This window comes from Sander lucioperca, chromosome 11, assembly GCF_008315115.2.
Source record: "Sander lucioperca isolate FBNREF2018 chromosome 11, SLUC_FBN_1.2, whole genome shotgun sequence".
Taxonomy (NCBI): domain Eukaryota; kingdom Metazoa; phylum Chordata; class Actinopteri; order Perciformes; family Percidae; genus Sander; species Sander lucioperca.
In genome coordinates, this window is record NC_050183.1 from 14,822,911 (window position 1) to 14,848,755 (window position 25,845).

Sequence of the window (25,845 nt, forward strand, 5' to 3'; positions counted from 1 at the left end):
ATTTTAGGGCTTTATTTGATATGACAGCTGAAGATGTGAAAGGGGATAGAGAGCGGGTTAGGGTTATGACATGCAGCAACGGGCCGCAGGTAGGAGTCGAACCTGCGGCCGCTGCGACAAGGACTGAACCTTTGTACATGGGGCGCACGCTCTACCAGGTGAGCTATCAAGGCAACCCTCAGAACAGAATTTTAAACCATACTACAGGAGCAATCCTTAAAAAAATGTTTTTGCAAATATTGCACAGGGAAACAAAGGAGTTTTTACGCCCATTGCTCCATTCTTCAGCCGTGGAAAGACGCTTATTCCTCCAGCCTAAATGCGTTTAAAGTTTACCAAGTTCCTAAAAAAGGTTCCTGGGTTCCTGAAACGGTGCCTGCTGTGTACATAAAATGCCATTTACTTAAAGATAAGGAAACACCAGCCAACTGTGTTCATAGTCGGGTTATCGGCAGGTAAATATCACCGATGCAAATCATTGGTGGAATCAGACATCTGCCGATAAACATCTGTAAACAGTCTGTCCACTGTATATTGAGGTCAATAGGAGCTGCATGCAGCAACAGAGGGGTGAGAGGAGGAGAAGAGCATCAGAGAGGGAGGGAGGGAGGGAGGGCGCTCTGCTGAGGAGAGAGAGAGAGGGAGGATCGGAGGAAAGAGAGAGAGAGAGGGAGAAAGAGAGGGTAGACACCCCAGCAGCTCGCACACACTCACTCCCGCCGCTGTGACAGGTGGAAGCCGGCGTCTGTTTCCCGGCCACGTCCCCCTCCGTGACGAGTGTCAGAGCAATGGTCGCGCGTCTGCGTTAGCATGTCTGACGCCTTCTGGACGGTGCTCTCCAATTTCTCGCTGCCCGAGAGAAGCATGCTGCGGCGCTCCAAGAGGTACGCGCTGGTTTCCACTCCATCCTTTCTCATTAGTTCGGATGCTTTTCATATCTGGTAGCCTGCGTATTTCTCTCCTCATCGTTGCATTTTTTGCGTCAGGGTTAGTTTCTCTCTCTCTCTCTCTCTCTCTCTGTTTTTCATTTTCTTGCCGCTCCATCTTCGGCATCCTCTCTAGTCCTCCTCTTGGCAGGTCTTAGATGCTCAGCAGGAGTTGCTGGATTTGTCTTTTGATGGATGGACACTGTCTGACTGTGTGTGTGTGTGTGTGTGTTTGAATGGGAATCACATGAAACACTGCTGGTATGTATCCCAGAGCTATGTGTGTGTGTGTGTGTGTGTGGCAAGTCCAGGTTGCAAGGCGTGATTTGACGTTTGTGCATGCGATCATATGACATCATTTCTTCCTCTTTTTTTCTGTCGTTCCCTCAGCTGACATCTCCTCTTCCTCTCCTGTCAGTCAGGAACAGAAGTGTCTTCTCCAGCAGGAAAAGAGAAGCAGAGACAGAGCTGTACTTTTCACTTTGAAGCAGCAATTTTCTTCCTCCTCCCTGCCGCCACACTCACATACACGGACAGATTTCTTCTCCTCGCCTCCTGTTGTCCTCGCCGGTGTTTTGAAAGGGAAAGCGGTTGCGAAGCGACTCCTGCATAGCAACAGTTTTTGGTTTGGAGTGGATGGAGATTACAGCTCGTGTTGAGCTGTAATCAGGACAAAATTGATTAATTGTGAGAGAGAGACACCCTCGTTTTAACACCAGTTATCACATTCAGATGTGAAGTATAGTAATTCTTCATCCACCCATCACTTCTCTTGCTGTTTTCTGACCTTGCCTTTAATATATCTCAAACATACACGTCTTTCCACAGACATGTTTTTGGCTTCTCCACCCATCAGGCTCATTTTCCAATGCAAGAAGTTTCCATATATTTTTTCTGTATGCCATCATGAAAATACAGATGTGGAATATGCAATGTCCCGTTTGATTTTTAGATTACATTCTGTTGAAGACAAGGTCATTGTGTCTGCAAACAGTTAGGGGTGTGCGTCTTGTGGACATAATGTGCTTCCTAACATAGCTTGTCCTTGTCCTTTTTTGTCGCTGACCGGATGCCCACAAGTGTCGAAATCATCGCAGGTTGCTGCGAGAAATAAACATCTGCAAAGATGCACATAAACACCTCCGATCATCAACACAGAGAAGGGTGTTGATGCATAGTGGTAGGCTGATGCAAACAGCTCCCAAATCTTAACAAGCTTCACCCTCCTGTTGTCCTCGGGTCAAATTTGTCCCATTTATAAAAAAATAAAAAAAAAAAATAAAAGAAAAATGCAAACAGCTAAAACAGCATAGTGGTAGGCTGATGCGAAAAAAGTGACAAGTGTTCGAAAAAGAAAAAGAAAACAAAAAAAGTTTTAATTTCAGATTTTGACCCAGAAAAACTAAAAGTTGAATGGTCGACGGGAAGACAACACAAGGGTTAACAGTTGGACTTCCTGTTGGAGGGCTGCGCTAAACCAACGTTAGACCCAAAACCCATACAAGAATGAAAGAAAAGGTTAGCCAAAGGTTGATTTTTGTTCTTCCCATCTCCGTGCTTCGTTACCATCATATGGAGGCTCTGTGTGTCAGAGGTTCCCCGTTAGCGAACGTGACCTCCTGAAAAACACGACAGACATCAGGCTGTAAGGGTGATTTAGATGTTACAGTTCAGCTAGACTGTATTGTTTTGAGGGGAGAGTTTCTTCTTACCATGTGTTCTGTCACATATAAAAAAAAAAAAGAAATGACACATGGACTAAATAGGAACTAGGGATCAAAATAAGCCATCATTCGTAATTGTTAAATTTGACCTAGGCACACGCAGCTGCAAACGAAATGATCAGACATAAAATCAGTCTAAAATAGTTCAAACTTTGATATAAAAGGGAACTATGCAGTTTTTTTTTTTAGCTTAATTTACCTTAACTGAACAGCTTCAGAGTCATTGGAATGGTTATATGACTTTTTTCAAGTTGAGTGGTGGTCGTCTCGCTTCCTCCCCCCTAGCACCTGTGAGCAGAAAAACCACCCTTGCAGCTTTCGTCAGGAAGTATGGCGTGATATCAGGTATCGCAATGTAACGAATTGCTTCACAGCACTGCACACATTCAGGAACCGGCTAACAAGGTAGCGATGGAGTTTTTCACACTATCGTCATGGCTGAGCCGGCTAAAAAGAAGCAGAAAGCTAGGAAAGCACTGTCGGAGGAACAGAGAAAGAGGAAACGGCAGACTGACCGAGAGAGGAGTCAGACACAAGTAAACATAGGAGCTGCCAAATATCTATTCTGAAGCTGTAGGGGGAGCTCTATAGAGAAACCTGCCAGCAGAAAGAGAGAAAACAGAGAAGAAATGGCCAAAACTGCATAACTCCTCTTTAAATCCGAAAGATTAAGATGGTAAATCTAACCAGGTGGCTGATGACAGCTATCAGTACTTGATGTTTTTGATACACATTTCTGTTCATCCCAAAAAAAAGCATTGAGGTTCAAAGTCTACAGTAGTCCTATATTAGCATTAGCATGTTGTCATCGTCCTATTTAGAACGACAGGGTTGATTTGCAAAAAGCAAAAAGATCAATGCTTGCCTCTCTCTTATTGTTTGTAATGTGTTTTTCCCTTAACCCACGTAGTTCCTGAAACTAACTCACAGCGAAGACACCTGTGAAGAAACACACACACACACACACACACTGTCACATACTCTAGTGTGGGCCGTCACATTGATTTCCTGTGGTGGCTGTAACCCTCAGACCAACATTATTGACTGGACTGTGGGAAATGAGTTTTGCTGTAGATCTTATCCACATACACTCGCCTGCTGTCTGCTGTGTGTGTGTGTGTGTCTGTCTCTATGTCAGTGTCAGGTAGTTTAGTTTAACGCCCACCCAGCTGTTTGCTCATCTCTAGTTTTCCAGCATCTCTCCTGTCGGCTCTGTCGACATCACACCCCTGTGTGTCTGCTTCTGTGACTGTGTGTGTCATGAGTTTTTACAGTTACACAGTTATTACATTCGGAGGTTATATGTTGTTGCTCGCATCGCAGAGTAAACACACATGTGCAAACACTTAAACACACCTGCCAGCTCTATGTTTTTACTCTGTGCGTAAATCCCACAAACCTCAAATTGTGGAATATCATATACACTTCCACGAAACCTTACTACTTTGTTTTGTAAGTTTTTAATGACAATTTACTTGGAGTTAATTCATTTGGACAACGGAATACGATCGTGTCATCGCAAATCTCTAAAAAACAAATGATATCTTATATATACAGTATGTTAAGATCAATATCAACCTCATGTCTTTGTGTTAAGTGCGAAGCTACAGTCAGAACGTGGTTAAATTAGCTTAGCATAAAGACTTGTTGTAGCTTGTTTGTATACTGACTAAGGCTGGGTATCGCCAATGGTTTCCTGAATCGATTCTATACCGTTTCACAAGGTCCCGATTCAGTTACATTTCCGAGTCCATTACAATATTTACAATAGTTTTTTTAACGCACCAGGTTAATGTTTACATCAAGAATTGACCCCGGAAAAGGGCGTCAATTCACCACGTCCGTGATTTCCGTGATATGTGATTAGAAGAATCAAACAAAGATCGATTTTTTTTTAAGGTAATTTTTAAGGCTTTTAAATTTTTTATGAGAACAGCTGAAGAGAGACAGTAACAGCGAGGTTGCCCCAGATCAGGGCCGGAGTGGGGCCACTTTTCAGCCCGGGAGTTTCAGGCCTAAGACCAACCCACTTTTTCCATGGTGGTGGAAATTGGGTAAGTGAAGCAACAGTTCAGCTCTTACTATTCTGTAGTTTTTATTAATACCATGGTTCAACAAATAATGTAAAGGTTAAATAATAATTAACTAAAGCTGAGAAGTTAACAACAAATAGTCCACTCTATTCCACAAGGATAGGTTGATAAATTAACTAATTAAACAACATGAGATAATATGGAGATGTCTGCTTTTTTTCTAGCAAAAGTTACAGAGGGGATACACATTATATCAGGCCATTTTTCACCTGATATAATGTGTATCCCCTCTGTAACTTTTGCTAGAAAAAAAAGCAGACATCTCCATATTATCTCATGTTGTTTATTGTGACCCGGTAAACACAGAAAATAACACACATGATGACAGGACAGACCCTTTGCATGTTAGGGGAGGGGATACACATTATATCAGGTGAAAAACGGCATGACATAATGTGTATCCCCTCTGTAACTTACATGGTAGACAGGTGAACAGAGGGGTTAATTGAAAAGCCATATTAAACTAATTTAAATTAAAACAGAAATCACGTTAGAGGGCAGGGAGGGACGGGTTAGCAAAGACGAGGCATCCTTGCCAGACCACACCCGCAGAGAATGGACAGATGGAGGTAGCCTAGATTAAAGGAAAAAATATAGTTCATAAACCTGCATGTCCAGTCACATAGATAGGCCTATCAGCCGGCCTATGTAGCTCAGGTGCATGGCAATATGGAACTTTGGAAAACACTGTTGATTAATCCACAATACTAAACAACGCATTAAACAATTCACACGTCGCCTTAATGTAACAGACAAGCGTATTTATGTAGATAAATGAGACCCTTGTTACTATGGAAAACCCTGTCGAGTCTTCCACGTCGCTATTTGTTCCATAAACAATTCAAAGTGCAGCAGTTAAACTCTGCTCTGTGATACAAATCCTGGCGGGGATAAGTACCTTGGCACGGCCCAGCTATCGGTGTCAGAAGGCGGAACGTGTGTCGCCTACTTTAAGAGAAGATAGACTAACGTGACAAATGTCAACAAAAAAAAAAGTCCTCGAATTCTCCCGATTCAGTCTGTGAGCCTTTGTACGGACATGACGGTATCAAACCTGGCAACCTGACTGTGACGACAAGCCGCACTGCACCGACTTTTCATTGAGAAATAGTTCAGCACGCAACTCCATCCCTCAGCCTCAATGTCAAACATACAAGTCCCCTCAGCCTCAATTGACATTTTACAAATTTTACAAAAATGTTACAATTCTGTTCACGCACAGATTAAAGAAGTGATATGCAGCATGGTGATCAGTGAGCTTTAGAGGTGTTAGGAGGTGTATTTCAAACTTTGCACAGAGCCAGGCTACACATCAGTTTGTTATCGATCGTCTAATCTCATCTCGGAGAGAAAGCAAATAAGCATATTTCCCATGATGTTGAACTATGGCGGACAGCTCAGAGGGAGTGCTTTGTTCCAGTAAGGGGAAGCGTAAGGACTTCTTAGATTCACATCCTCGCTCGGGTGAAAAGCGTGACATATTTTATCCGACATTTTGGTCATAAAAGCTGCTTCAGCCAGAGAAAGAAATGCAACTGAGCAGCAGCAGTCCGTACCTGTGCTGCTACCTGACAGGCTGCTGCTTTGATTGCCACTCAAAAGCCCACTTCTCACACACACACAAACACACACTCGCACAGAAATGGTATCTTAAAGCAGTTCTGCATAATGGAAACATGTTTCCCAGCAGGGATCCAAAATGCCTGCAGGGGAATAAAGAACTAGAGAAGCACAGTATTTTTAGAGAGTGAAACTGCTGCAGCAGGTACAGTACATATGTCTATGAAAGTCACAAGCAAGTATACAGTGTGGTAGTGTTTAGCCTATATATCAACGACGTTTCACTTCCGGGATTGCTCCGGTGCCGCCGTACATTTCGTCCGGATGTCCCTCATTTCGTCCGGATGTCCCTCATTTCGTCCTGATGTCCCTCATTTCGTCCGGATGTCCCTCATTTCGTCCAGATGTCCCTCATTTTGTCCGGATGTCCCTCATTTTGTCCGTCCCCTTCCTCTTTCTTTGTGTTGTCGTTCTAACCTCCGGTGGATTTCTGAGGACTATGGTTAACTGCTCCTCAGATCTCTGCAGGATAAATCCAGACAGCTAGCTAGACTATCTGTCCAATCTGAGTTTTCTGTTGCACGACTAAAACTACTTTTGAACGTACACATGTTCCACCAAAACAAGTTCCTTCCAGAGGCTATTTTGCAGAGGCACCGTTGCTCCGTCCGGCGATGAGCACCGCCCAAGACGATTGAGACCCCTTTGAACGTGGCATACCAGTTTTTCCCTCGACAAAGATTACCCTAACTTTGGAGCGTCATTTAGCACCCTTCCCAAAAAGCTAGCATGACATTGTTGGAACCAAATGGAAGATTGTCTGATTTCATATGACACCAATATCTTCTTTATCTTCTTTCTAGCATTAAAATGGAGTCCAAGAAGCCAGCCAAATTGCACAAGCAAAAGGCAGACGCTCAAATATTTTTTATTGCAATTGAATGCATAATTGAGGGTTATACATCCATGGTGAAGAAGCTATATGAAAAGATTGATTTGGGGATTGTATTAATAGATATCAGATGACTCAAACAAAGATCGATTTCAAGTGGAGAATCGGTTATTTTAACCCAGCCCTACTAATAACTTCATAAAAAGGAACTGATATGCAATTGTGACGCTATAGAGGCTCATTTTATATTCTTTCTTTCTCTCTTCCTATTTGGTAGCTACAGTATTATAGGGAAAAGGAGGCTGAGTTTAATTAGTACACTCCCAGTAATTCCAATTCATGAGTAGTGTAAGCTAGAGAGTCTTTTAGTCATCACACAGCAGGTCAGATGCTGATAGGCAAAAATGTTAAATGTGTCTACAGGGGAGCATAAAGGGTTTAAATGGATCTCTGTCAGTCTTTTCAGATTTTAGCAGTTTCTTTTCGAGGAAATGTCTTTAAATAAAATGTGTAAACACAAGTACCAAAGCTTTAACGTTCAGGCAAAGTTCAGAATCTCTCTCTCTTCTCGGAAAATTCAGAAGCGGTAAATACCATTAGAGTGTGTGTGTGTGTGTAAGATGAAGAAATTCCCTGAACACACATCACTGGATATCTTGCAGCTCATCCCTCATATATGTACAGGTGTGTGTATGTGTGTGTAGACCACATGCTACGCTCAAACTGCTGATGCTGCACATCTCACCAGATGGCAGGACAAACACACACACACACACACACACACACACACACACACACACACACACAACATGACATATGACAGAGACACAGCATGACATATCTACATCACATGCAGAAGTTATTTGCCAGGTGGGAATGTGAATTAGACACGCTCCCAGATCAAACACCTAATGTTCCCCACATGCACACATGAACTTGTCCACAAGCATGCTAACCCTTACCTTTTCAAACCTTATTCTGATGCCAAACATTACTTAAACTTTAAAGTCTAAAAGTCAGAGTGGTTCACACAAATATAGGAATGTAAGTGCACACAAACGGCAAAGATGGAGAGCTCCAAAAACAGAGACGTCTCGCTGATCATTTGACTGTAGCAAATATTTCAGCCCTAATCGCTTCTCGTGTCTTGTGATCATCCAGGCGGGATCGGCCTGTCAGAAACACTAACACTACACAGCTACATAATTACAGCCAGCGGGTGTGATGGGCCAATTAACACCACACACACACATGCTGTAAGTGCGCAGACACCTGCCGGCACTGCAAGAGCCTGTCAGAAGTGTGCATGCCCAATTTTTCACAAAATACAGTCCGAAAGGGAACCCATTTCCTTCATAATTTAAACATTGGTTTAAGTTATTTTAGGTTAACAAATAGACAAAGACAGAAAATAAACCAAAATGCTACAAATATACTGCAGAATTAGCTCAAAAGCTAAATTCCATCTCCAGTACGTTATCGTCTGGCATCTGCTCTCTGACAGGTTCGACAGAGAAGACATGCTCTCTTGGAGTTTGGCAACCTGAGACTGTTACAGTTGGAAAAAGGAAATCATATTATATTTTACAAAAATGACACGTAGTTCTTCAGCAGGAATTTCTACACAATAGGTTTAACTTAACCCTTAGGCTGATAGTTTGTCATCTATCTGAGTTAGGGTGACCAGACGTCCTGAAAAATTTTGGAATTACGGGCAGTTATCCCTAATCCCTGTCCTGTTTTTAAAATTAGACTATCACGCCCACCCCCAACTCACCTGTCACAAATTATACCCATTTCATCTGGTCACCTAAATCTGAATGCTCAAGTGCATGTTTATATTCATAGACATTACCAATAAGTGCAATTCACATTGACAGTTTGGAAATTGTGATATTTATATGTTTTGATTTGATTTGATTTTATTAGGATCCCCATTAGCTGATGCAGAACATCAGCTACTCTTCCTGGGGTCCACACAGAACATAAAACTACATTTTCAGACAAAACAAACAAAACTACAAAAAAAATAAAAAAAAATAAAACATTTTCAGACAAAACAGTCATAGAATATAAAAAAAATAAGAGCAGTATAGCTAGTATTCTTTTCCTTGCAGATATACATTTTCCTTTCCATGTATGCTGATAATAATATATGATATCACATTAAATACATAAACACAGTTTGTTCTTGCAATACAAATCATTTTGTCCGCCTGTAAAGCAAGTTTCAGATTTAAAAGGTGTTCTTCGGAGACGCCATGCTGATAGACGTTACAATATAAGACTGTGCAGTCAGCAACGTAGAGCCTTTCATTGGTGTGGTACAATGTCATCATTATATGTGATGAAAAGAACAGGACCCAGAGTAGATCCCTGGGGAACACCTTCTAGATACAGTGATTACAGTGGACACTGAAGGTGTGATGGTTTACACTTAATCATACTCTGCCAGTGTGTTTTGGGACTGTAGAATTGTGTGTCTTTTAAAAGACTTCTCAGTGAACCTTGAGGCCTCATCACAGCCTCCTCTTCCATCTGTCATCTCCTCCGAGTGTAACGAGCCTCACCTCCAGTCATTACGGACACGCTTCAGAGAAAACAACAAATTGGGAAAACCCTGTGAGCCCGACCTGTGCTTGTGTTGGAGCTGTTAGGTGTGAAGAGTGTCGCTTCAATTCCTCCTCTTCCCTTCTCTCTGGGGACGCATGTCACAGCTTTGAAGCGGTTTGCTCTTTTGTCTTCAAGCATCATTCGTACAGCAGTGTGCGCACACACACACACAAACACACATACATGTACACACAACAAACACATCTCAGCCCAGAGGGGAGCTGAGCCATTTCACTGCAGGATCCAGCGCATAATGACTGTTCAGCCATTAGCGATGGAGCCTGGCTTGATGTTTTCTAATAAACCACTCCAAAAGAACTGAAGCACACAAAGCTCATATCACTGAAAAGAAAAAAGCAAGTTAGTTGTCACGGCATAACCACAACTCTGGGAAGACTTGATATTATCGTTACATGTCAAGGAGCTCCAAAGCGTGGTTAACTATGTTTTAATCTACAGTATTACTACATAAATACTCGGTTCGCCAGGCTGAAAGGAAGGATGAAGTGGCTTACCTTTGTCCTCGACTCCGGGCGCCATTCACACGGTGCAGCGTCAGTCAGCGTTGACACTCCATTGATAGTTCATTTGTAGACATTTAAGACATAACATTAACACAACTCGATGGGGGAAAGAGGAAAAGCCTCAGTCACTCGACTCTCAGCAACGCATGTCCCTTTTCCTGCGACTGTCTGTCTGATTAACTTCCGCTTTGTAAGCTCTATGACACAGATAAGCCACACCTACCTCAGCCTGGCGACCAATAGGAAAACGATTGTGCTGTAACATAGTCTGAACCTAATGCCTGACATTATTTCAGCTCTAATAAACTTTAGTTTTTCCATGACCAAGCTTTAAAAACAAGTTTACGGGTGCATTGATTTGCCTGAATGAAACTGTATAAAAGGATGTTGTTGCCATGGAATCGTCTATAAACGTTTGTGCTGCAGTAGAGAGCTGGCGGTATTTTCCATGAATATTGTGTTATTAAAATGTCATTGATTAGGGACTTTGGAATCGCTGCTGTTTTCTCCACTTGAAGATCTGTGACAAATTACAGTAATTGTCCATTCAGGGCGTCTGTACCCGGTGTTCAGATCCTTCTATTAGGAACTGATGGAGTGCCTCATCTCCTCTGTATTATTGTTATTATTCCTCTGACTCTGTATATAAATGTAAATGTAGACAAAACAAAAGTCTTGCTCAAGGTGAACTGAATACGTAGTCGTGACCGTTGGTTGTGTGTGGCGTGATGGCAGCTGTGTGTGTTTGTGACTGTCCTCTGTTGTGAAGGACAGACCGTGTGTGAAGCAACATCTGTGATTTCAGCAGGAGTACATGTCTGAAAGACACACCCACACACACACACACACACACGCCTACACTGTCTGGTGTGTGTGATCAGGTGTGTGTCTGACGGCCAGAGTGGACACCTTCTGTCACTGGGGGGGGTGTTTGGTAATTTTTGGAAACGGTACTAATGACTTTAGAGTTTTACATTCAGGAGAGTGAGTGAGGTGGAAGTGTGTTTTCCTAATGTGTGTCTGACAAGTAGAGCTGCAATGATTAATCGATAAGTTGTCAACCAATAAATTAATCACCAACTATTGTGGTAATCAGTTTGAGTCTGATGTCAGCTTCTTATATGTGACTATTTCCTAGTTTCTTCTCTCCTCTGACAGTAAACTGAATATCTTTGAGTTGTGGACAAAACGAGACATTTGAGGACGTCATGTTGGGCTTTTGGGAAACACTGATCCACATTTTTCACCATTTTCTGAAATCTTATAGACCAAACAACTAATCAGTTAATCGAGAAAATGATCGATGGATTAATCGACGAATGATTGGTTACATTCAGAGAAGCCAGTTGCACAAAATCTGTGTGGTTCATTGCAGAGCTCCTCGAAATGCTAGCTGTGACAGATTGAATGCAGGTGATACAGTCGTTTGTCTTTGTCGATTTAAAGTCTTCGCTTGGATGAATTCACTGAACTGCTTTTGGTTTTTGTCCTCAGCTGTCGGACGAGCAACAGGAAGAGCCTTATTGTGACATCCAGCACCTCCCCCACCCTGCCACGACCACACTCGCCTCTGCATGGACACACAGGTAACACACACACACACACACACACACACACACTTTACCTTGCGCAGTATCCTTTTCAGCAGTTTAAAAAGTAATGATATGTGACAGTTTTGCAGCAACCGGGACTGTGATTTTAAAATAAAAGTTTAGCCAACTGATTGATCTAACAAGGATGTAGCCTCACAACGTTAACCGTATTAATTCACAATGAATATCCACAATGTTTTAAAGCAATCTGCCCAGCAATTGTCAGGATTAGGGCTGGGCTTTAAAAAAAAAAATTCTGATTTAAATCGATTTTCATTTGAATGCTCCGATATCGTTTAATAAAAGTCATAGTCATCCTCTCTGTCTCTGGTATATTATTGAATTAGAAGACCAAATGGCTAGCTTGTCAAGAAGGGGGCTAAATAAGACTCCAAAGTTAGGCTGCGTTTTGGCAAGGAAGTCTGCGGAGTTGCACTTTATAGTGTTGACTGCTGTAGTGTGTTCATGTTAAATAAAAAAGTACATTAATGTAATTGCTTTGGGGTCAATTCTTAAAGGTGCTGTAGGTAGGATTGTGAAGATCCAGGACTTAGCCAAAAAATTTGAACATCGACAACTTCTCAGTCCCTCCCCCCCTTTCCGCTAAAGCCCAAAACGGTCTCCTAAGCCCCTCCCCCAACAAGGGAGAATGAATGCATGTGCATGAGCAGTGATTGACACGCAGTTAGACACCCCCCCCTGGCCCTGATTGGTGCATCTGAACAGGGAGCGGTGGAATTTTGCAAATCTCACTACAGGCTGTAGGTGGAGCCAGAGGAGCTGGATTTTGTTTTTAAATGACCTGCTTCATGTAGTTCTACTCCAACATAGGGTCAGTTTCAGCAAATATGACAGAAAGTTAGTTTTATAAGTCTTACCTACTGCACCTTTAATGTAATCATTGATACTTTTAACAATGCACCAGGTTAGAGGGATCCTTTCATGTCCAAGCTAAATTGGTTTTGTAACTGAAATATATCTAATCAGATTTCTATTGAAACAAATCAAATAGGGACCTTGTGAATCAAAATCAAATTTATTCTGCAAATCAGTGGCGATTCCCAGCCCTGGTCTGGATGGCTCGCTCTGGACCAAAGTGTTGGACACACAGACATCACCCTCTTTACGCACCATTGATAAATACCTTACAATAAATTAAAGAATCATTATTAATTGAAGGTGTTGTTGTGTCACCTGTCTCTGCTGCAATGTTCTTTTGTCCCCTTATCTGCCGAAAAGCGTGTGAAGTAACAGCAGGAGAGCTGTGTTACATGAAGTCCTGTTGTTTACCATCACACACCGGCAAAGCTCAATTATCAGCTCAGACTGCACACTGAAGGCAGCACAGCGAGCTATTTGATTGCATGGATTAATGCACGGGCCGACATACTGAAGGCTGCGGCCCCCAGATTGTCCAGATTTTTGAAGAGACTTGAATTGGTCGATATATTTTGAGAGTGTCTGTTTGAGTGACGACGACCTCCAGCTCTGCCCTTCTCCATTCAGCTGTTGACTTCACTGTTTCCCTGTAAATGTAGAACGTCATAAAACTATCAACAAGCGCTCATCTTGCATTGATTGATTGGGCCATGCGGGTGATAAACAGATCATATAAACTCAGCTCAGGACACATTGATACTTACAGGGCTGTTGGAGCAAGTGAAATTTGAATTTGAATTTTTTTTACATTTTACAGATTATTAATGAAAAAGAAAATCAACAGATTGATTGAAGAAATTATTGATTTCTGACTCTTGAAACCCCCTAAGACACACACACACACACACACACAAGTGTGTGTGGTGACAGATGAAATGTGCGCTGACAGGATTTTTGTCGAACACGTTTGACAATGCGTGTAAGACGAGCACACAAACACAAATCCACCACCACCCACACCCTTCACCCTTCAAATGTAAAGACGAAAAGATGGAATAGAGATGAACAACAGTGATATTGATTGATGGTTGACTGAAGGGGAGCGAGCAACAGAGTAGAAATATGGATTGGAGGGGCAGAGGGAAATGGGTTGGTGACAGGGACTGAATTGGAGGAGAGAAAGACGGCAGGATGGATATGAAAGATGGTAAAATATCGACAATCCTATCTGTCTCAGAGAGAGAGCGCTTCTCGTTAAGTGTGTGTGTGTGTGTGTGTGTGTGTGTGTGTGTGTGTGTGTGTGTGTGTGTGTGTGTGTTTTCCTCATCTGACAGACAGTCACACACTTCTAATTTCCTGCTCAGGAAATATTGGAACTTACCGACCTGTCAGTCACAGCACACACACACACACACACACACACACACATACACACACACACACATACACACACACACACACACACACACACATACACACACACATACACACACACATACACACACACATACACACACACACACACACACACACACACACACACATACACACACACATACACACACACACACACACACACACACACACACACACACACACACACACACACACTTTGTTGGACTAAGTGGTTTTGATGATACTTGATTTTTCTCCAGAAAGTTCTTCTGAGCTCTTAAAAATAAAATACATGTACAAACATTCTTAACGTGAAAGAATGTGTATTAAGCCTTTCAGTCCCACTAAAACCACTCTTAAATCCGGCCACTGTTTAAGTGTTTAGGGGTTTAGGCTTTCATGTGAACCAGTAGGTGTATCTCACTGTCAATCAAACCATCAAAAGGTCCTCTTCCTTACAAGCGAAATGAGCTGTAACAATGTGTTGGAACTCATCACCTCATCTTGTTGTTGAAATCCAAACAACTTCAAGTTTGGCTGTAAAGAAGCGTTGTAAATAGTTGCAATGTTATGTATTGGTTATGGTTATTTTGTAATAATTAGTGGGAATGCTGTTCAGCAGCATTACAACTATTGTTATCCTGTTCTTTATTTATTCTTATTCCGTACGTTTTTTGGCTCTCTGTAACTTCTGCATACGTTCAGCTATTAAAACCATTCAACTTTTAAAATGTTCAGCTCTTTCAGCTAATGATGGGACTTCTTCAACTTTTTTTCTACTATTTATACTTTTTAAAATAGTAAGCTTTTTATGACTTTTTTTTAACATTGAAGTGAATGAGAGCATGCTTCAAATCCTTCAAATCTTCTTCCGCTCCCAAAATTTTCAGCTCCTTCATACTTTCACCTACAGAAGCCAAACAAACTTTAAAATGTTCACAAAATATTCAGGTATTAGGCATGGCTTGTTGTTGTGAAAAAGCTGTTTAAGTTTAGTGATCATTTCAGGATTTTTCTGCGTTTCTAGTGAGTGTGTGTTGCGTCTGTCAGTGGATGATGTCATCGTTAGAGTGCAGCTCTCACGCCCACAATATCTACTTGTCATACACAATTTATACATCAAAACGTAGGTATTTTTGTCTAGTTTCAGCCAATGTGCTCAGTTATGCGATATGCCTTATACTTTTGGCTTGATGAGCTTCCAAATGACAAGAGTTCCACATCTCCCTCCATTCACGGCCATGTTAAATGTCCTCCACATTTCCCAGCGAAACGCAGAGCGAGCCACTTTTTTAAATCGCTGATATGCCCACATTTTTAAGTTTATCAACATAAATCTTACATGAATACGTTCACAAAGGTCTTGTGTCTCTAACTGTGAAGTCGGTGTTTCGATAGCATGTACTGTTGTGGATTTATTAAGGCTTGTTTGAAGGGTTGTTTGAAGGGTTCTCTCACACTGTCTCTTACTCAGCATTAGCAGGTGTGGTGCAGTTTAACAGCAGGTGACACGGTCGTTAACTGTTCAAAGGATGATTATAAACACTCGTCACCATGACAACACTTTCACAGACAGCAGCAGCAGTCTTTCAGCCTTTTCAGACATTTCTACATTTGTGAGTCATTATCAGTTAGAAAATATACTCAGACCTCACAATGTTCTACATCTTTTCCAATCCTTACAATTTCCCCCTTTTCAAAAAATCTGTCTCTGAATAGCTGTAGCGTGCCACAGGTGACATATTAACAGCAGGTGTGGTAATGACAGATCAAAGAAAGGCTTTATTAGAGCTGAAGGAACTCCAGTCAGCTATACTGATGATAGCATAGTGGATATGTTGTATGCCTTTGGTGTGGGAGACATGGGTTCAAATCCCATTGTGGTACACCTGTCAATGTGTCCCTGACCAAGATGTTATTTCCCTTTTTCAGCTATTCTCACTACTTCAACTTATTCTTACGGATTTAAGCTACTCAACCAGTTTAGCTTTAGCAATTCAGCTATTGACGTTTTATTTTGGCTCTCCGTAACTTCTGCATACATTCAGCTATTAAAACCATTCACCTTTTAAAATGTTCATCTCTTTCAGCTAATGATAGGACTTCTTCAACTTCTTCTACTATTTATACTTTTTTAAATATTAAGACATTTTCAGGTAATTCATTTCAACTTTCATCTTTGACAGTATTACAGTTCATCTTCCAGCTTTTCTAATGTATTTTAGCTCTTCACTTAGATAATGCAGTTTAGCTTCCAAACACTTTTCAATCATAGTGTAGTGGTTATGACACATACCTTTGACATGGAAGACCTGGGTTCAAATCTTATTCTGCTACATTAACTGATGTGTCCTTAAGCAGAACACTCAATCCCTATAGCAATTTGTTTTCTTTCCTGTTTTTTTTCCTTTTCTTTTTTCTTTTATGACACATGCCCTTGGATTCGGAGACCCAGGTTCGAAGCCCACTTTGAGCCGTGTTACATCTGACATATATAGCAATTGGAAGTTGCTTTGGATAAAAGTGTAAGCTAAATGAGATGTAACGTAATGTTGTGATAATCTTTATAGCATGACACAGCACTTTTCACCAGACATAAAAAACATTATATTTTGTCTTTTCTCACACACAGAGGCACACACACACACACACACACACACACACACACACACGCAAACACACACACACACACACACACACACAGACACAAACAGACACACAAAAACAAAAACACACGCAAACACACACACAGACCCGCACACACACACATACACACACACACCAAAACACACATGCATGCACACATGCACACACACACATATATGCAGACACGCACACACACACACAGACACACACACACACACACATACACACACACAGACACACACCAACACACATATGCAGAAACACACACGCAAACACAACACACACATGCACACACACATGCAGACACACACACACACACACACACACACAAACACACACACAAATGCAGACACACACACATACACACACCAACACACATATGCAGAAACACACACGCAAACACACACACACACACATGCACACACACATGCAGACACAGAAACACATGCACACACACACACACACACACAAACACACACACGCACACACACACATATGCAGACACACACACACACACATACACACAAACACATACACACACACACACACACACAGACACACATGCACACACACATACACACACACAGACACATACGCACACACACACAGACACACACACACACACACACACACACACACACACACACAGCCACACAGCCACACATATATACACACACTGAGGTACATCAATTAATGTGTCCCTGAAGTAAACACTTAACCCATACTTGCTCCAAAGGTGTGTTACCACTGACATATATGCTATTGAAAGTTGATTCCTTTTCTCTTTTTTCCTCTCCTTTTATCTTTCCTCTCTTTTTCCTCTCTCTCTCTCTTTCTGCTTGTTTGTTCTATGCAATGGATATGGCTGATAATAAGTCTTCTTAGTCAATTCATTGAAACGTCCACTTTTGACAGTATTACGGTTTAGCTTCCAGCTTTTCTAAAATGTATTTTAGCTCTTAACTTATGTGCAGTTCAACTTCCAACTTACAAGTTTTTCAGCAGTTTAGATCAAACAATTTGTTCCATATTTCTGCATTTTCATCAATGTTTCTCACAGCATTTGTAAGTTTTCCATACTGATTCATAATTTCAGATAAAATATTATATAACATATAAATTACTTTATACATTAGTGGTGTTATTCAACTTTTTAATGAAATTCATACTCATTCTACCGATTTCCACTTTTTCAACTATTATCACTACTTTAACTTCTTCTTACTGATTTAAGCTATTCATCCAGTTTAGCTTTAGCAATTCAGCTATTCAGCATTTTCCGCAGGAAATGCATTTTCTAGTTATCATTTACATTCATTCATATTCAACGCATTAACCATCGACCCAGATGAAGTCTTAGTAAACGGTTTGAGTTCAGCAAAAGACACATGTATGATGAGTAATGGCTTTACTCTCACCTGGTTGTGGGTTGGAGCTATCACATTAAACATCTTTATACTATATATAAATATATTTTTATAGATGAATCTGAATTCTACCTAAATACCGTATCATCTTACTCGAGGTGCACTTGAATGCACCATTAAGTCTCGTCGGTGTTGTTTCTCCGATAACTCTGACACCGATAGTGTACATGGTGTCTTGAAAAGGTCAGCTAGTCTCCTCTGAGTCTTTAGCTGCAGGCTGTTGGACGTCTCGCTGTTGATTCTTTTCCAGTGAAATACAGACACACGTTAGACCGTTTAGCTGTCAGCATTTTAACTGTGTTTAAGCCAGCTGCTAGCTAACGTTAGGCTAACATTACCTGCTGCCAACCGTAATGATAACTAGCGTCACGTGCAGCGATGCTTCTGTTGCCTGTAACGCCGTTTCAGAGCACCAGAGAGCAGCACAGGCTTTTAAGTGGCACCGAAATGAGGCACCGAAATCTGCGTTGTCATATGATCAGGTAGATACCGGTCGATTAGGAACCGGAGCCCTATTGGCTGAGTTTCGGTACCCAACCCTAGGCGTTAGTTGCAGCCTCAGCGATGCGTCTGAGTCTGGTGGTGTGTGTGGTTGCCCGTTTGGGTTCACAGTGTGGAGCAGCATCCGTAATACTCTGTCCTTCTTTTGCTCCTTCCATCCTTCCCATCTCTTCCTCTCTTTTTTTACTCCTTCCTGCCACCAGACTGCTGTGGCTGCTGTGTTTCCATGGAAACACTGCCACCAGTCTCGCAGTCCGACTCGCGGTCCTGTCTTCTTGTGTCCCAGACCCTGCAGAGGGAATCAGCACTGCTAATTAAATATCACTAATTAATGTTGCTTCAGTACACAGTTACAGTTACTGCACAGTAAATCAATGATAGATAGATAGATAGACAGATAGATAGATAGATAGATAGATAGACAGACAGACAGACAGACAGACAGACAGACACTTTATTAATCCTTTACAGGAAATTACAGTGCCACAGCAGCTTCAAGACAAACATAACACCACATATTTCCTCAAATATCTTCCATACCTATTAAGTTGAAATACAATAAATAAATACTACTGTCAAAAGTGCAGAGTTATTTCTGTGCATTATAGTGGCTGGTAAGAAGGACTTCCTGTATCTCTCAGACTTGCTGATTGCACATTGGTGCAATCAGTCTCTGACTGAAGGTGCTGCTGTTAATCACCTTCAGGTCGTGGAGTGTGTGTGCAGGGTCGGTTATTATTGATCCCAGTTTGTTGTTTGCCAGCAGGTGGCAGAGGTCAGAACTCTGCCACCTGCTGGACCGTCTGTAGTTCAGCCCCGACTAGAGACTGACCGATGAAGGGTTTTTAAGGCCGATATCGATACAAATTTCTTTTTAATAAACTGTCTGTACACTTACAAAGTTCCCAATGCTTCGGTTTACATGTAGGGACCCTCATTATGCTACCGTGGAAGTGTGGTGCTATTTTGAGCCTTGTTAGTGGTAGAAATAGTGATTTATTTTAAAACTGGTCACATTCGATTAGCATGAAAACATATCCCAGAGAACGGTCGACTCGGTACACGTGTTATTAACCCCTAAGTTCATTTTGTGCCGGATTTGTCCTTTAAGTGTCCCTCTGTCCTCCTCCCCATCGCCCCCTTTGATGAGGCCGACAACTGCGCTGTCATCTGAACATTTCTGCAAGAAGCAGTTGTCCGTGTTGTATTGGATATCTGCTGTGTAGATGGTAAACAGGAATGAAGCCAGCACAGTTCCTTGTGGCGCCCCTGTGCTGCTTAGGATGGTGCTTGAAAAACCGTTCTGTATGCGCACATATGCTGTGGTCTGAGGAAGAGATAATCCAAACACCACAGGACCGGTGATGGATCCCGATGTCAAGTGTTCTTCTTTTAGGATTCAATGTTTGAATAAAAGCTTAAATAGGGTGTCAGCCTTTTGCTTGGTTTGAAATAACCTCCACAAAAATCTACACGTTCACAGAAACCTTTATCTAGTCTAATCCAAAGCTGTGATATCTCCGCGTAGGCTGGTACTTTACTAAATGAATATGCACCACTGGAGGCCATTAAACCGTTCCCTTCATTCCCACAGGCAGTCTTTATTCATAGATGATTTCTTTTATTTTCCTTCTCGTCTTCTCAATCTCTCACTCTGGCCCTTATCATAAATTTCATCATGGTTTCAATCACCCAGCCATTTGCCGCTAATCAAATGGAGATTCCTCACAGTCTAATATCCTGAGGGGCTGATGAAGACCAATCCTCTCCAAAAAAAAAATGACTTTTATTAAATGTTGAAAGTCTGCATAAATCCTGCGTTTCTGCTCTCGCTCCCACTCCTTTCGTGTCATCTCCGTCACGTGTACTTTCTTTTTCTGCCCTTCTGGCGCTCTCCTCAACCTTTTTCCAACGACTCAACTTCTCTCTTTCCTTTCTCTCTGAACTTTTCCTTTGCTAAAGGCCAGCAGATGATTGGCAGCTGTGCGTGCGCTCTGACTTCTGATGAATTCTGTCAAACAATCCGCCCGCTCGTCTTTGTAATTGTAATGAAGGACGGGAAAAAAAGACAGCGGGGATTCAAGCTTTTTCTCTCATGCTTGTCACACACTCCTGAGGAAATACAGGGTTGTTGTTTTTACGCCTCCTCCCTAATTATAGCTGTATTTTGTTATCCCAACCACACTCTCCCTGGAGAGGCAGCGCGACAGAGGCGCCACAAAGCAGATAATACATTTGCATGTATCTCATACGCCGCTATATTTCTTAGTCTTTGCCAAAGTAGGTCACAGTCACTGCAGTTTGCAGCACAAAAACCTGGTAAAAATGTGACAGCAAAGCATCTCGTATACCTGTAGCGACGAGACCGCCTACCAGGTACTCTCAGCTCTCATTCACATTCACTTCATTATTCACTTTTTAAAACACAATCCGCACAGCGATTTCTTTTTTTTTTCCCGACAAGAAGTGGAAAGCATTATTCAAATAGACGTTAAGAGGGATTTTTCTCTGAATGTCAACATGCTTTGAGCGACATCGCCGTCAATACTGCCGACGCTGTCTTTGCTGTTCTCACATCAGTATATATTTACCTTTAACATGAAGTATACTCCTGCTTGAGTGCAGTACATTTTCCACAACTCTCTGGTGTGCAAAGACATAGAAAACGCCACGCAACAGAAACGCCACGCTCACGCCATGCAGCCAGTGTGCAGGAGGCCTTAGGGTTAGGAAAAGATTGCGGGTGGGGTTAAAAGACATACGTTTATTAGAAACATGCGACATGAACGGAACAGGAACCCCGGTCTCCTGGGGAAAAGTCCCGTGTCCACAAAAGAGTGCCTCGTGCGTTGTTATCTGACTGCGAGGGCCACTGACCAAGCGTTAGTATGTTGATGATGACGAGTAGGGAGGGAGAGCGGCTTTTGCAAATATAACCTGAGGCCCGACCGTCACGTATACCCAAACACACCGTTTACTCTTTGCTGCTGTGTGTGATTGTTCTTTGCAGAGGGAGATGGATTCCTCTGTCTGTGAATGAGCCTAACTAACACACACACACAACACACACACACACACACACGTATGCTCACACAAAGTTGGAGCCCTGCGGTGTGACAGTGCAGTGACTGGGCCTCATCAACAGCCACATCTGTTGACATTTCCGAATGCCTTCCTACAAACGTACATGTGTCATTAATATGAGAAATGAAATGAGATTGTAACTGTGTCGGGCTCAGGTCGGGCTCGGACATAAATATCTTAATGCCTGTCGGGCTCGGGCCAGGCTCGGTTACTGCTCTGTCAGACGCGGGCCGGGCTCGGACAGAAAAATGCGGCCCAATCCGGACTCTAATGCCCACACGCTGTTGGAGCCATGCGGTGTGACAGTGCAGTGACTGGGCCTCATCCACAGCCACACTGAGAATGTTTTTTTAAAACGTAACTTCAGCTACATCCACACAGTGATCATGCATGAGACATTTCCGAGCAGTGCGATGGACACTAAGCAGCTTCTGTTTGACTAATAGGCTACTTGCTCTCTCGAGTATGTGCATACATGTTCTGCAGCTACAGGCAGAGATTCCCATCAGACAGAAAGCAAATGCTCACATTAATATTCGAGCTTCTGTTCTGTCCAGACGTGCGGCTGAGGAAAATGCATAATTGATGCGGAAATGTCCCGACTACTTAATCTCTTGTCCTCCGCCCTCGCCATCTCTCACCGCTGAATTATTAGTTACACACCAACAATCAGCGCGCCGCGTTTTCCCTGCAGATGGACTGGCCTTGGATATTCGTATCCATCACGCTGCGTATTTTATTTATGGCCACGCCAGTATGCTTATTGAAGAATCTCAGGTTGATTTAGAAGAGGATTTTCTATTTTTCAGTTTCACAGCAAATCGTTGAGTTTGTGCTGCAGATGTTTATGTTTCCTCCCCTGAAGCACAAAGACAGATGCTTGTCTAGCTGTTTAATGTTCACTGAATTATTCAGTGTGACATTGAGTTTTTGTTAGCTCCTTCACGAGGGAGTTTGGGACTGTTTTGCTCTAACCAATCAGTAGCAACACATGCATCTGTCCTTCCACCGACAACTTTTAAGTCGACATGGAGGTTGCATTAGCGTTTGCAAGGAGCACTACTGAAAAGAAAAACTTCCTAATGTCTTTAAACTTCCTTGTCTGACCCACAGCTGTGATCAATATTGGTATTGGTAATGCTTCTGACACAAGAACTCATTGCGGCTGATGCTTATTTTTATTTCCAAAACCTCAAATACGTTGGGTCGGGGCCATTGTTGTCATGATATCCTATCCTATGGTTTGATCCCAGCGGAAGTTGACTCACAACATCTTTTACAGGTCAAATTCGTTCACAACGTTGTTTTTTCAGCTCTTAGGGTTACTAACGCTACCGGTAGCTCTGTGTGAGAGGCACAAACTGGGGCGATGGCGAGCCATTAGTTGAGCAGTCTATATCCTCGACGTTCCACTTCCCGGGATAGCTCCGTTGCCACCGGAAATTCCGCCGGATGTCCCTCATTTCGTCTGGGTGTGTTACCTTCCTCTGTCTCTGTGTTGGCGTTCTAACCTCCGGTGGATTTGTGAGGACTATGGTTAACTGCTCCTCAGATCTCTGCAGGGTAAATCCAGACAGCTAGCTAGACTGTCTGTCCAATCTGAGTTTTCTGTTGCACGACTAAAACTACTTTTGAACGTACACATGTTCCACCAAAACAAGTTCCTTCCCGAGGCTATTTCGCAGAGGCACCGTGGCTCCGTCCGGCACTTAACGCCGCCCAAGACGATTGTGATTGGTTTAAAGAAATGGCAATAAACCAGAGCACGTTTTTCTCCCATCCTGGAACGCTGTGTGGACTAGCCAGACCTTCCTTCACAGCGCTGTGGAGGAAGGTCTGGCAAAGTGAGACTAATGTGCGGTACGGTATGTCGGTTTCGTCGCGGTTAGGGAGGGCGAGAGAATTCGGCTTGAACCGATCTGTCAAATCCAAGCAGTCACATTCTCGTTTACTCCTTTTTTTACTCCTCGTTTACTGCTCCTGTCTTTTTGAGGGCCAAAAGAAGATGAAAAATGGAGGCAGGATGTAGGAACAAGCAAACGACTTTACACGCGCTTTCATACAGAGGCCCATTATTTTCTCTTTTGTCTTGTCAGGTTGGCTTTGAACATGCAGCAGGAATATAAGCCTGTTGCACCTCAAATCAATCTGGTCTGTGTGTGTTTCTAGTCTAATTGTTTATATTAGATCTTTGCAGACTAGCTCTGTTATTTTGGAAATGACTAAATATGTCCAACTCAATTCAGTTATGTTTACTCAATAGCTCCAAAACTGTTCATCATACAGTGATTTGTTTCCAAACAGCTCATTTCCTGTGCTTGTTATCGGTTGCTGAGTGAAATAAATGGACACAGAGGGTTTCTGTTTAGTGTGCTTACCTGTTATTCTCTCTCCTCTTTCTTTCCTTTCCTCTCTGCTTCTTCTCTCTCAGGTACCAGCCCACTGGACAGCCCTCGCAACTTCTCCCCGAACACAGCTGCACACTTCTCCTTTGTGCCTGCGCGCAGGTGAGGCACACAGAAACCCACTCAGATGTGCAGGGTCACACCTGGAGAACAAAACAAAGTGCATCTTGTAGGTCAATTAGGATGAAATTGGAATGAGCAGAATCTGCAGCTTTTTAATGTATTTCTCTACATGTTTCCTAACATGTTTAGCTGTACAGTTCAATGGTGAATTCGGTATTTTTCAACCTAGACCCTATTTTCCTATTATTAAGCAAGCCCCCTGCAGTCGGCAGAGGCGAAACAAGCTGCAATGTAAGGATAACGGGCAACCGTGCACCTTTAATTGCCGTCCACTTAAAGTGCTGTTTTTGCCACTGACAGGCTCAGATTATTATTATAAGTGTCTGACAACATTATGAGGGGATCCCTGCAGAGATAGACCTTTTTGTTAAAGAGTAAGATCCTTTTAGTTTAACATGAAACTGCTATCGCCAAACCCACCAGACTCCCATTTAAATAAACAGTAATTCTATCCTGGTACAACACACTACATTCAAAGTCGACAGAAACAAACATAAACTATCAAAAGCCATCTTGGTTCGTCTTTCCGCTGTTCCAACAATCACCACTCTGGTTTGGTTGAAATAAACACACAATTCTTCTGTTTACATGTAAAAATATGCTGGCTCTATACACGCTAAAAGCACTGTTTATTTAAATGGAGTCTGGTGAGTTTGGCAATGGAGATTTCAAAGCTGTAACTTGTTAAACAAAAAGGATCTTACTCTTTAACAAAAAGGTCTATCTCTGTAGAGATCCTTTCCATAATGTTGTCAGACACTTAAAATAATAATCTGAGCATTTCAGCGGCAAAAACAGAACTTTTACTGGACGGAAATTGACTGTACACAATTGCCCTGAGTGGGTACGTTGCAGCTTGCGTCGCAGCTGCCGGCTGCAGCGGTCATGCTCAATACTGGACTTATTTCAAACAATATTGTTCCTATCAGTCACTTAAACACAAACACGTGGGAAAATAGGGTCCAGGTTGAAAAATACTTACTACGTAATCCTTTAATATAAAGCACCATAATCAGACAGAAAGTGAAGAAATTGAAGAATGGATGAGCCGTACTTCAGCTTTAAATGTCGATATCTTTTTTTTTTTTTTTTACGGCTGTGAAACGGCTCAGGGTCCTTGAGAGCAGAGCCGCTGCTGCTGATGATAGTGTTTGAGCTGACGAGGAGGTAGATGATCACTCCGAGGCTGTCACTCAAACCGGGATTAATAAACCTCTTATCTGTCTGCGCTCTCAGCACAGATAGTAATTAGAGAGAGAGAGAGAGAGAGAGAGAGAGAGAGAGAGAGAGAGAGAGAGAGAGAGCGTGTGTGTGTGTGTGTGTGTGTGTGTTCCTGTGACAGACAGACAGACAGACAGATGGGTGAAACATGTTCAGGCAAAGCCGTGCTTTTTTTAAAATCCAAGATAAAAGAAGATGTCACATAAAAGTTTGGGGAAATGTAAAGACATGCTCAGCAAG

The 25,845-nt window shown here is 42.3% G+C and overlaps 1 protein-coding gene across 15 annotated transcripts in view; it reads left to right on the plus strand.

The window, feature by feature from the left end:
* mast2 (microtubule associated serine/threonine kinase 2) overlaps nucleotides 1-25,845 on the plus strand; it is a 264,432-nt gene that overhangs the window by 175,387 nt on the left and 63,200 nt on the right. For 14 of the 15 annotated variants that reach the window (XM_031306591.2, XM_031306592.2, XM_031306593.2 and 11 more), the window contains 2 exons: nucleotides 11,827-11,918; nucleotides 24,288-24,363. In XM_031306591.2, coding sequence (XP_031162451.1) covers nucleotides 11,827-11,918; nucleotides 24,288-24,363 — 168 coding nt within the window. Of the gene's footprint in view, nucleotides 1-767; nucleotides 885-11,826; nucleotides 11,919-24,287; nucleotides 24,364-25,845 lie in introns of those variants that run through there. The other variant, XM_031306600.2, reaches the window with a different exon arrangement.